The sequence below is a fragment of the Schistocerca nitens genome, chromosome 5, assembly GCF_023898315.1.
Source record: "Schistocerca nitens isolate TAMUIC-IGC-003100 chromosome 5, iqSchNite1.1, whole genome shotgun sequence".
In the NCBI taxonomy this organism is placed as follows: Eukaryota; Metazoa; Arthropoda; class Insecta; order Orthoptera; family Acrididae; genus Schistocerca; species Schistocerca nitens.
Genome location: NC_064618.1, coordinates 409,791,114 through 409,805,150, shown reverse-complemented (window position 1 = coordinate 409,805,150; position 14,037 = coordinate 409,791,114). Strand labels below are relative to the sequence as shown.

The 14,037-nt window shown below is 38.5% G+C and overlaps 1 protein-coding gene and 1 non-coding gene across 2 annotated transcripts in view; both read right to left on the bottom strand.

Annotated features, from left to right (window-relative positions):
• LOC126259394 (glutamyl-tRNA(Gln) amidotransferase subunit B, mitochondrial) overlaps positions 1–14,037 on the bottom strand; it is a 107,811-nt gene that overhangs the window by 63,395 nt on the left and 30,379 nt on the right. The window contains exons 2-4 of the mRNA XM_049956165.1: positions 7,814–7,961; positions 7,620–7,733; positions 1,286–1,458 (exon numbers count right to left, since the gene is read on the bottom strand). Of these exons, the coding sequence (XP_049812122.1) occupies positions 1,286–1,458; positions 7,620–7,733; positions 7,814–7,961 (435 nt within the window). The remainder of the gene's footprint in view (positions 1–1,285; positions 1,459–7,619; positions 7,734–7,813; positions 7,962–14,037) is intronic.
• Trnac-gca (transfer RNA cysteine (anticodon GCA)) lies at positions 4,369–4,443 on the bottom strand. The gene has a single exon. It is a non-coding gene; the product is annotated as a tRNA-Cys (tRNA).

The following is a 14,037-nucleotide window of genomic DNA, read 5'->3' as shown; positions in this document are numbered from 1 at the left end:
TAAATTAAAAGAACTAGTAGTGTATATAAAAGGCGTGATTAAACCGAACGATTGGTAGAAAATTTCATTTTTTACTGCCAAAACCCCCTCCCCCATAAGTTGCTTAAAATCCTCCCCAAAGGGGGAGCAATCTGGCAACACACTTAAGTATAGTGCCTATTAAAACTACACATGATCATGTGCGGTCCTTGCTGCTCTCTGTGAGATCTACTGCATTTAACACAAATTTCCTTTAGTTTCGCTACATTTTTATTTTGTTGCCAGATAGCTACCAGTTTCAGTTTTGCAGAAATTGTCTATTAAATTGGTCAGACTATGCCACTGTGTAGAGGACAGCACAGATCATACCACAAATTTGTTGAGGTTCTGTTATAATACTTAGTATCAATGCAGTTTTTATTTCATAACAATGTTAATACTTTTCATGTTCTTACCTTTCTGTTTTGGAAACATTTCTCTTCCACTGATAAGGATGCCTCTTCCTTTTCCAGGAGGGACTGTCACACCTGGCCTTGTTCAGGTCATTTGCAAATACTAAGATGGGTTCGAATTCCTGCAGAATTCCTATTATTTCAATTACTTCCACTTCATTTGTCCTATCTGCTGTATTTAAATATCCACAAAATCACTTATCTTTTTCAAAACACTCACACCAATATGTCAACAATATGTCAACAAGCACCCTGCTGATCAGCTGAACTGTGCTTGCTGGCATATATTTCAAAAGTGCACTGGCTGCGTGAGCTTCACTGTTGCATATGTGTTTGCTACAGTACAGCCAACCTAACTCTGAATGTGAAAAATATCTCTTCTAATCATAACAAACTGAAATGTAGCTCTTAATGTCTAGATTGGTAAATCTGATGTCAGTTGGTGTGCTTTTCATCTGGACATGGCATAGTGACCACCATGCCTGTTGAACTTGGCGGGTTATGTAAGCTTTGGACATTTAGTGGGTTTTGCACCTGAAGACAATGTGCAGTTAACAGCTTTTGCAACTGACCACAATTTTCTACAGCAGTTTTCAATGGCCTATAGTGAGCTTTGCACCCTGAAACCTATTCCCTCATGTAGGTGCTGAAAAAATCTATGTGACAGTAAGCCTATCTCAAAATCAACAAAAAATGCATTTAGCGGCTTTTGCGTTTGGGTTACTCTGAGGATGTGAGTGAGAGATATGGGTGGGGGGGGGGGGGGCGGGGGTGGGGGGTGGGGGGGGAGAGGGGGGATGGGGGGGGGAACGGTGAGGAGGAGGATGAAAACAGATTAATGGCTTTCGTGATACCTGTTCAATATCTCATCATGAAGAGATTTTCCACTATCTTGTTCAAGCTGCAGCTGATGTATCCTTGCTGTTTTTTTATAAGGCTTCTTATGCACACCTTGGGTAAAAACATGGAAATCTATTTGCCCACGTTGAGCTAGTGGAAGGCGTTGTTGCGTAATTTGGTAGCCAGCCTGAAAATAGAGATGATGCAAATAAGGCAGACAAATGGAAAGGACAGATGAGGGAGCCTTTTTTGTTATATACTCTTTGTTCTTTTTACACTCAACTACACCTGAAATAGATGTGACTCCTACAATTTTTTTCAATAAATGATGTAAACAGATAATTGGTTCCATAAAGTTTATAGTAATAAATATTGACCAGGTTTTAATACCACTACGGCTATCTTCTACAGAAGGAATAATGTCACATAACTTACATTACATTAAAAATATAAGCATTCATTATGAGCTAAGAAGATCAGGTCAAAGAACAGAAATCATAGATTAAGTCCTTCATGGATCTATGATATCTGTTATTTGCCTTGAGCATTTTAGTTCATAACGTATGCTTATAATTTTAACATAATGTTCGTTATGTGTCTTTATTACTTACTTCTGAAGAATGTACCCCTTGTAGATCAAAGTCCAGCTGAATAAATGTGGCTGCCAAGAAAAACAGGTAGTCCGTGACTACATTTTCCGCATCTCAGATGTGTCTGATGTCGGTGGTAAATTGCAAGATCAGGTCGAGATGGTGAAAGCACCTGGTGTAGCATTAACAGAAGGGTTTTTGATCACATCTGCAAGAGGCTTGTGGTCAGTGTAAATGGTTAGAGGGCATCCTTGAATGTCATCCTGGAAACAGCGGACCACCTCATTTATGGCCAAGAGCTCTCTACCAAGAGTTGACCACTTCTTCTGAATATCGCTCAGTTCCAAGAGAAGACATGCAGCAACTGTTTTACACCAGTGATCTCTTGTTGCAGTACTGTGCCCATTGCATGGTCGCTGGTGTCTGCGATGATCATGAGGTGGGCATCCAGTGATGGAAGGGCGAGGGTGACAGCCTGTGTGAGGTCGGATTTAATTTTGTCGAGGGCCATTTGCATTTCAGGCATCCATGTCAGGCGTCATCATTTGTTGGTGGTGTTCTTGCCGTGTGGTGGCTCAGTAAAAGGCAAGAGTGTTTCAGCAGCATGTGGGAGATGGTGCCTGTAAAAATTTATGTCTCTGAGGAAATGTTGTAGTTCTTGATAGTCCAAGGAGGGAGGAAGGAGGCAGATCTGTTCCCTTTTTTCCGGCGTGGGGCATATCCCCAAAGTGTCAAATAAATGTCCAACGAGGGTGACACAGGGTTGCCGTAGTTGGCATTTATCGTTATTAATCATGAAACCATGTGCCGCTAACTTGTAAAACATGGTGCATAAATGAATCTCATGTTCACTGCGAGTCTGCGAGAAAATTATCACGTCATCTAGGTAAGCATAGCAGAAGGACATGTTAAATAGAAAGCCATCAATAAACATCTGCCAGGCCTCAGCCAACGTTTTTAACTAACAGCATAAATAAAAAATCAAACAGACCAAACGGTGTGGTTATTGCAGGTTTAGTATACGCTCGTCAGCCACAGAAGTCTGTAAATAGCACCTTTTACAGTCACCAACACTGAATACAGTGGCACCAGAAACTTCGTGTGTGAAGTCTTGTAAGTTTAGCATAGGGTAGCTGTCTGTTATAGTCTGGCTCTTGAGATACCGATAATTGCCACAGAATCACCTAGTATTATCCCTTTTGAGGACGAGTTTGATAACAGAAGCCCAGGCACTGTCAGATGGTCATACAATACCAATACTAACACACAAGAGTTCATCCACGTTGGCTTTTGTCGCTTTGAGTTTGTGCGGAGGTAGGTGGTGGGGGTGACAGCGGACTAGTGGGCCAGGAGTGGTGTTGATGCAATGAATTGCCCCGTCATGGACGGCACCAATAGTTTGTGGCCGGAAGGGCTGGCGTGAAGTGTGAGCTGAGGGCATAGCAATAGTGTTATTGTAACACCATTGTCAATGGATGACTCAGTCACAGAGGCACTATCAATAACACTGAGTGTGGTCAGGCGATCAAAATTAGGTAATGGGACTTGACTGACCTGTTTTGAGGTCAACATAATGTCTTCATCATCGGGCAGTGGGTGTAGACATAGCAGAATTGTGAGTTTCTGTTAAGCCGCATGAAGCTCACTAGATGTCTCGGCGATGCATGAGCAGAGAAGGTCGTTGGTCACTAGCATATACAAGTTGGAATGCAGGAGTTTGGAAAGCATGGCACGTGTCATGCAGAGCTCATCCAGAAGCATTTGACATCTCTGACTGCAAAGTAGGAGACAGCTGTGTATCTTTAGCAGGTAGGGAGTCACTGATCTTGCCACTGATCAGTCGTTAGCCAATGTGGTGCAGGAGCAAAACATAGTTCAGGGCTGGCAGTAAATAGTAGTGCATGAGGAAGTAGGCTCCTGTAGTCTGTTTGTAAACTCAAGAGAGTGAGCAGCACTTTTGGTGGGGGGAGTGGCCTTTCCTGCAAGGACCATGCCACTGGCCTACAGGGGCACCCAAAATTATTTGCCCAAAACCGGACTAGCAGTGTAGATCAGTGTGCAGTGATATAAATTGCTTCTGTTCATGGGACCTTAATTGCCAGCATTAGTCAGTTAACTTTGTATACTTACTGATATACTTTGGTATCCAGAAGTGATGGATAATCATCCTGTATTACAAGAAAATGTGCAGAATAAGAAAAAGAGGTATTTGTGGCGTAATGAGCGTTTGATTGTCCCTAATCATATTACAGTGAATGTTAAAGAGGCAAAACAAGAGCTCTTGGCTAATATTACCAGTCCCAATCAAAGAGATGCAATTTATGCAAATGCCAGTCTTGTCACAATAGGATTGGTGGGGAAGGACTGTGAAAATAAACCACACCGTTACTGGAATCGCCATGAAGGAAAACTAACAATTTTGGGAGGAAATTCGACAAATGATGGAAGACTTTTGCATAAATCAAAAAATAGTGCCAACATTAAGGAAATTGGCAGATTAAAATTGTGTGCCCGACCGAGACTCGAACTCGGGACCTTTGCATTTTGCAGGCAAGTGCTCTACCAACTGAGCTACCGAAGCACGTGGGGAAGGACTGTGCTTCGGTAGCTCAGTTGGTAGAGCACTTGCCCGCGAAAGGCAAAGGTCCCGAGTTCGAGGTCTCTGTCGGGCACACAGTTTTAATCTGCCAGGAAGTTTCATATCAGCGCAAACTCCGCTGCAGAGTGAAAATCTCATTCTGGAATTAAGGAAATTACTTACTGCCATAAAACAAAAGATCCATTTTCGTTCGCTAAAAGATGTTTCACACAAGACACTGCGTGAAATGGGATTTATCTGTAAAAGATCTGTACATAAATGAAAGACTTTGGTACAGAGAATGGATATAATTGACTGGTGATATAAGTACTTGAGGCAAGTGAGGAAATTAAGGGAGCTACGCAGACACTTCTTTTATATTGATGAAACTTGGGTGGACAACAACAAAATGTTGGCAGGGTCCTGGTGTTGATGGCATTATGGACAATGTTAGTTGAAGCAATAGGATCATTGTAGTCAATACTGGATCAAAAGATGGGTTTTTACCCAATGCACAGTTAATTTATTAAGTGGATAAAGTGGGATGCGCAACTGGGGACTATCATGGGCAAATGAACTATGAAAATTATTCAAATTGGATATTGACTAAAGTAACTCTGAATCTGCCAAACTGAGTTGTTGTTATGGACAACACTTCACATCACAACAAGGAGCATAACAAACCTCCAACTATGTCCTTGAATAAAAGGTAGCAAAAGTGCTAAACTGTTTTCCAAGATAAATGCAGTCAAATATGTTCCAAAGCAATAAATACCTTTATCACTAGTTTTACAAAATCAACAATAATGTAAGAACTTCACAGGAAACTTAATTAATTTTTTGATAATAGAATATGATCCCATGGAACAGCAGCATTTGAATGTATTCTGTCACTAAATCTCTATCTCAGCTTCTACTCACCTAATTCTAAGACATATTCTTAAAACATATATGCAATAGCTGTCCTAAACACTGCTGAAATTTCCTTTGAAACATGTACACCGATTCTGGGCTTCTATAAAAAGCTTGATGTACGAGGTGCATTCACTAAATCTCTATCTCAGCTTCTACTCGCCTAATTCTAAGACATATTCTTAAAACATATATGCAATAGCTGTCCTAAACACTGCTGAAATTTCCTTTGAAACATGTACACCGATTCTGGGCTTCTATAAAAAGCTTGATGTACGAGGTGAATTCACAGATTAATTTGTATTTTTTGGTAAGAACTTTATTTTTTAATCTAAAGTAATGTTATCCTCTTTTAAATATTCCCCATTACATACTATACAGTTATGCCAGTACTTTTTCCAATTCCCAAAACACTTGGAACTGTTTCTTCGGGATAGTTTATAGCTCTCTCAACTATCCATTTTTAATCTCATCCATTCTTATAAAAATGCTGTTCTTTAGGGCCTGCTTTGAAATGTTTATACTACTTGTATGGCCTTGTTTTACTCATAGCAGACTTGCCAAAAGCAATATTTAACATTCCTAAAAATTTGAAACTTTATTCCATTATTATAAAAAAGTTTAATAAAGATTATCTAATCTATTTATATGCGAAACAAAAAATTGTTGATATTACCAAAACATATGTAACCTTTTAGGCAGCTGGCAATAGACTAAATACCCAATATGCATAACACTTTACGGCTACTTTCCAGACATTTCCATGAAGACAGTGACAAAAAAAGTAGTGCGAATAGGACTAATGCAACACGTGAAATTATAAATTTCTTGCACTTCAAAGAAACCTTCTACTTTTTATAGAAACACAGAGTAAGAACAAGCCTTAAATTTTGCAGATTGATTGCGCTATATAGGGTTCATTTTACAAGTAGCTATAGAGGAAAGTAAATTCACATGGACAGGCATTCGGTTCTATGTCTTAATAGAATCCCGACTTCTATTCCTTCAGTAATATTTTTTACTCTATAATGTTGTATTTCAGAATAATCTATTGTCTTTTGTTTCCTTATGGTCTAAATCCATTTATCTAAAAATAAACATTGCCAGAATGTATCTGTACACGGTGTTGCCACAGATTTTAAAGCACACACCATGGCAGGGGCAGTACTATGTTATGAAACAGCCTGTAGAAGCACCTTTTGATGTACCTGGGTAGGCAGAGTGGGCACTGTTTGCTCGCTCTTGAGTTTACCAGCAGACTATATGACAGGTTCCACTGTTTCAGCCACCAAGAAGATCCGGGGCATAGGTGTGTGGTTGCAACGATCAAGAGCGATCGATGCAGTGTCAGTCACCAGTATCACGGAGTCATTGGATGTGTGGAACTGTGAAAGTGTAGCAGGAGCAAAAGACATCGGCTCCATTGTTGGCTAGAAGGTAAGATTTTAGTTGCACATCATAAACAAAGAGGCGAGAGCCATCCGGTCGTAGATGAGACGTGCAGGCACTATCACGAAGTGGTAATCTGAGGCAACTTGAAGAGGATAAGCAACCTGGTGCACCGGTACCAAGCCATGAGATCAGTTTGCGCACGAGCAAGTCTGAATGCAACGTAAGTGTGTCACAGCTGAAGCGAGTGTGAAATCTGCAGAGGCAGTCTGCATGGTCAGGTGTAGTGCCCAGCTGACTCACATTATTTTGACTGGCAGGCCCAAGTTGGTTACTGGGCAGAGACGCACTGGTGGTAGTCTGCACTATAGGCATTTGTTTATATTTGTCGCCCTCCAATCACCTTAGGATTTTGATGATCTAATGCGTTAAATGGACAGAATTTTGCACCCAATCCCTCAGGAGGACATCCAACAACTCTATCAATCAGTGCCAAGCCAAATAACATTTGTGTAAGAGCCATAGGTAGACCAACACATTATTAACTTGCTCAGTTTATGATGCTCTTTCTCTTGAACAAATTATCCAATTTCTTTAAAGTCAATTCTGCCATTAGACTGTTGTTTATTTACAGCGTTACATTACCCTTACACAATCATGATTTTGGCTTCAAAGTGCCATTATCAAGTGTTTTAAGTGTTATAAATTGCCTAAGATGGCAGTCTGCCATATTAAAATACACTATTAGACACATTGTCTAAGAGTCGATATTTCTGGCAGAGCCTACTGCTTTGTTTCGTTACTGAGTACACCATCTTGACACTTAAAAATGCTAACATGCATTAATGTCAAAATAATTAATAAATTGATATATCTTACTGGAAGATCAGAGTAAAAGTAATGTTTACGATCAAACAGTGACATCGCATTTATCCTGCATGATAAGGATAAAGCTGTCAGTACACCTGCTTCAACACATCTGCGATTCAGTACCTGCAAAATTACAATTGGACTATTACTGACATTGAAAATATTCTCATAGAAGTATATAAAAAATGAAAAGTATTTCTTACTGGAAGAGTTCCTGGAATAGCTGCATCAAACAGTGAAACACTTGTATTAACTGGCAGCCCAAATTCAGTTCCTGCTCCAGAGAACAGCTTTGAATTTGATAAAATTTGAGCATGAATTTCCAGTCCAACAACAGATGTCCATTTAGACCTAAAAGAGAGATAACACTAGTTCATAACTACTGCAGAGTATGTTCTGTAGAAGTTACAATGTATACCAAACATCCTGGAGCATAACAATAAACAAGAAAAGAATGTGTAGAACTCTGGTACACATTGATAGTTAATAATAGACACCACAATGGTACGAGTTCACAAGACATTTCATTTTATAGTAACTCAATATATACAAGGATACACAACATAACAAACCTGAGTCACAGAGCGAACTGCCCTGCTACCGTCAACAATCAGAGATAAGAATGCAAGTTATTTTTTCTGGTTAGCGATGCTCACATTCCCACAAATGCTTAAATTATATTTCTACTGAAGTAGAACAGTGTCTTCACATGTTTTCTATACTAGATGGGATCTGTTCTGTTTCCTATTAATTTACTCAATTTCTTTGAATCTGAGTCACACTTGGCCACTGCTTACATAGTTAGTCCCAAAGGAATGGAGACAGTCTCTTAGGAAGGCATTAGGTGAATTTTTATCTGCTTCTTTAAATAGATATATTTGCATTTATTTTTGGTGGGTTTGGATGTTACAGTATTCAGTCATGATACAATGGCCTCAAAGTTATTAATTCATGTATCCATCATCACTCTCTTATTTGCTCTTGACTGTTTGTCACTAAAAGGTCTAGTATGCTATCATAACCATTTAACTTCATGAACTAATTGCTCAAAATAATTTGTGGAGAAAGCATTTAGTACAACTTTGGACAATGTATTATGCCTACCACCAACTTTAAACATGTCTTTATCCAAAATATTAAGGGTAGGTTGAAGCCTTCATTAACTATAATTGTATGAGTTGGATACCTGTCTGAAATGCAACTCAATTTTCCTCGAATCTTTCCTCAACTATATCACCTGATAAAAGAAATAAATCATTAATTTACTTCAGCTGCAGAGCATAACTTCCAACTGTACTAACTCACAGCAACCATCTATTTCAATTTCACTTCAAGATAAACTACTTATAACAGTGACAAACACTACCCCAACATCTGAATTTTGTCTATCCATTCTGAACACCATTAGACCTATAGCAAAAACTTAAGTTGAACTTATTTTCAACTTCAGCCAGCTTTCATTACATACAATGATTTTTGCTCCAGTGCTTTCTACAAGCATTTTGAGCTATGGTTCCTTCCCAACACATCTACAACAATTTATAATTATAGTACCAATGTTTTTAGGTCATAATATTGATGTTTTCTAAGTCTACCCTCATCTTCTGCTGTGACCGTACCCCTGTTTGAACATTCTGAGACCCTCTAACCTAAAAACATACCCAGTCCACACCCAACAGCCCCTGTTACTTACATATCCACATCCCATGTGTAGTAGATACCTGATCTATTAAGCGGATCACAACACCTCTTTACCCTAATGATGCAAGTCAAGAAATATCCAGTTTATACAGTCAAAGAACCATCTGAGCCTCTGACTCAGACCTTCTGCTGAGCTCTGTACTGAAGGTCTACAAGGACCAAAAGGATCCATTCCACACTCAGAGTGCACATGGAGCACAACTGGATTTCTTCCCCTTCTTGCAGGTAGCAAGGGGCTCCATCACATATCCAACACTGAGCTCCCAACTGCCAACCCGGACCATGCATTTCATATTGGTTTGCAACAATATGCCTAGTTATTTAATTGATGTGACTGACTCAAACAGCACACCACGATTATTGTATTAAAACATGAGAAAGGATTGTTTTTCCTACTCATCTTCATTAACTTACATTTTCTACAATTCAAGCATGTTGCCATCCATCACACTGAATAGAAACCGAGCGAGGTGGCGCAGTGGTTAGCACACTGGACTCGCATTAGGGAGGACGACGGTTCAATCCCGTCTCCGGCCATCCTGATTTAGGTTTTCCGTGATTTCCCTAAATCGTTTCAGGCAAATGCCGGGATGGTTCCTTTGAAAGGGCATGGCCGATTTCCTTCCCAATCCTTCCCTAACCCGAGCTTGCGCTCCGTTACTAATGACCTCGTTGTCGACGGGACGTTAAACACTAAGCACCACCACCACCACACTGAATAGAAATTCTGTCTAAGTAATCCTGTATCATCCTAAGTCACTCAATGATGAAAATTTCCCATACTCTATGTTGTCATCAGAAAAAGGTTGCAGAGTGCAGCTCATTCCATCAGTCAGATAGTTTGTTTATACGGAGAACATGAGCAGTGCTATCACACATCCCTGTGCACTCCTAACATTACCCCTGTCTCTGACAAACATTTGTTGTCCAGACAAAGAATTTGTTTCTATTACTTCAGAAGTCTTCCAGCCAGTCACCTATCTGAGAATCTATTACATATATTTTGAACTCCGTTAACAGTCTGCAGTGGGTACTGTATAAAACACTTTCCAGAAGTCTAGGAATATGGAATCTGCCTGTTGCCCTTCATCCATGGTTCAAGGATAGTATACGCGAGAAAAGGGCAAGATGAGTTTTGCACAAGTAATGCTTTCTAAATCCATGTTGATCTGCGGACAGAAGCTTTTCTACTCAACGAAATTTATTACACTCGAACTTAGAATATGTTCAAGAATTCTGCGAAAAACTGATGTTAAATTATATTGGTATGTAAGTTTGCAGCTCCATTCTTTTACCCTTCTTGTATAAAAGAGTCATCTGTGCTTTCTTAAAGGCACTGGGCAAGAGATTCACAACAAATGCAAGCTAAGTAAGGGGCCAATGCTGAAGAGTATTCTCAGTAAAACTGGATTTGGATTCCATCTGGACTTGGTGACACATGTTTTCTACTCTTTCAGCTGCTTCTCAAAGCAAGAGATGCCTGTTTCTATATCCTGCACACAGGAGCTTGAATGATGGTCAAATTGTGGTATGTCTATACAATTCTCCTGCATGAATGATTTTTAAATGCGAAATTTGAAACTTCAGTTTACCTTTTGCTGTCTTCTATTGGCACAGCAGACTGTTCAATGAGTGACTTAATAGTGTGATGGTGGAAGCTGTTGTATGCCTTGTAAATCCATCTTTTTATACATGCATGAGTTTCTACTAACTTTTGCCTGTCGACATTTCCATGTTCTTTTTTGAACTGAGAGTGCAACATCCCTGTTTCCTCAGTATTTTCCATATTTTTTTGTTAAACCACAATAGGTCTCTTCTGTACATAGACCACTTACTCGGCACATAGCTCTCCAGAGTATGATTTACAATCAGTTCAAACTTTGCTCATAATTCCTCTACATCCATCATATTGGAATTAAATGATTCCCATTCACTGCCCAAGTAGAATGTTAATAACTACTTATATGCTCTTTTGAGCACAAAACTCTCCTAGCCTTCCCAATGGATTTATTAACTTTAGCAGCCATCGTTGCTATGATAGCTTCATGATCACTTATAGTGACAGTGTCAATAAGGTCAGGTCTGTTTGTAAACTACAACATCTAGAACATTTTCATTCTTAATGAGACAAAACAATATGACAATAACTAACTTTAGGTATACACTGATGAAGTGTAATAGGGCCATTGCCATTCATGATAAAATACAAATTTTCTGTTGGATAACATTGGAAGCTTCATAAGGCTGTTTGCAGATGATGTCCTTGTACATATAAAAGTCTTTAGACCATAAAACTATTGCAAAATGCAGGGAGATCTGTAGAGGATTACTGCTTTATGTGGAGATCCCAACATAAATAAATGAAATGTATTGTGCGTAAATATGTGAAAAGGCCAATCAAAAGTGACTGTCAATCAATAATAATAATAATAATATTAATAATAGATGCAGAGGTGACATATCAAGCTAAAACTAAACAAAGGTCGCTACACTACGCATACATTGATTACCAAAAAGCTTTTGATAGTGTACCCCACTCATGGTTACTACAAATATTGGAAATATACAAAGTAGACCCTAGATTGATACAGTTCCTAAACATAGTAATGAAAAATTGGGAAACCACACTTAATATCCAAACAAATTCAAATAATATCACATCACAGCCAATACAGATTAAGCGAGGAATATACCAAGGAGACTCATTAAGTCCTTTCTGGTTCTGCCTTGCTCTGAAACCCCTATCCAACATACTAAATAATACAAATTATGGATACAATATTACTGGAACATACCCACACAAAATCACACACTTGCTATATATGGATGATCTAAAACTACTGGTAGCAACAAATCAACAACTCAACCAATTACTAAAGATAACAGAAGTATTCAGCAATGATATAAATATGGCTTTTGGAACAGACAAATGTAAGAAAAATAGCATAGTCAAGGGAAAACACACTAAACAAGGAGATTACATATTGGATAACCACAGCGACTGCATAGAGGCGATAGAAAAATACAGATTCCTATAAATATCTTGGATACAGGCAAAAAAATAGGAATAGATAATACAAATATTAAAGAAGAACTAAAAGAAAAATATAGACAAAGACTAACAAAAATACTGAAAACAGAATTGACAGCAAGAAACAAGACAAAAGCTATAAATACTTATGCTATACCAATATTGACCTACTCATTTGGAGTAGTGAAATGGAGTAACACAGACCTAGAAGCACTCAATACACTTACACAATCACAATGCCACAAATATAGAATACATCACATACATTCAGCAACAGAAAGATTCACATTGAGCAGAAAGGAAGGAGGAAGGGGATTTATTGACATAAAAAACCTACATTATGGACAGGTAGACAATTTAAGAAAATTCTTTCTAGAACGAGCAGAAACTAGCAAAATACACAAAGCAATCACTCATATAAATACATCGGCTACACCACTGCATTTTCATAACCACTTCTACAACCCTTTAGATCACATAACATCAACAGATACGAAGAAAGTAAATTGGAAAAAGAAAACACTACATGGCAAGCACCCGTATCATCTAACACAGCCACACATCGATCAAGACGCATCCAACACATGGCTAAGAAGAAAAGGCAATATATACAGTGAGACGGAAGGATTCATGATTGTAATACAAGATCAAACAATAAACACCAGATATTACAGCAAGCATATTATTAAAGATCCCAATACCACAACAGATAAATGTAGACTTTGCAAACAACAAATAGAAACAGTAGATCACATCACAAGCGCATGTACAATACTAGCAAATACAGAATACCCCAGAAGACATGATAATGTAGCAAAAATAATACATCAACAGCTTGCCTTACAACATAAACTTATAAAACAACACGTTCCCACATACAAGTATGCACCACAAAATGTACTGGAGAATGATGAATACAAATTATACTGGAACAGAACCATTATAACAGATAAAACAACGCCACATAACAAACCTGACATCATACTCACCAATAAAAAGAAGAAATTAACACAACTAATCGAAATATCCATACCCAATACAGCAAATATACAGGAGAAAAAATTGAAAAATACATCCAACTGGCTGAGGAAGTCAAGGACATGTGGCATCAGGATAAAGTTGACATTATACCAATTATACTATCAACTACAGGAGTCATACCACACAATATCCACCAGTACATCAATGCAATACAGCTACATCCAAACTTATATATACAACTACAGAAATCCGTAATTATTGATACATGTTCAATTACCCGAAAGTTCCTAAATGCAATATAACATATACCGTACAGTTAAAAGGAAGTCACGCTTGATCAAGGTCCGCGCCACTTTCCATTTTTAACCAGACATAACGTCTGAGACAGGAAACAGAAATAATAATAATAATGGTGACACATGTTTTCTACTCTTTCAGCTGCTTCTCAAAGCAAGAGATGCCTGTTTCTATGACCACACCATTTTAATCTTTTTCCTCATACTCACCAATAAAAAGAAGAAATTAACACAACTAATCGAAATATCCATACCCAATACAACAAATATACAGAAGAAAACAGGAGGAAAAATTGAAAAATACATCTAACTGGCTGAGGAAGTCAAGGGCATGTGGCATCAGGATAAAGTTGACATTATACCAATTATACTATCAACTGCAGGAGCCATACCACACAATATCCACCAGTACATCAAT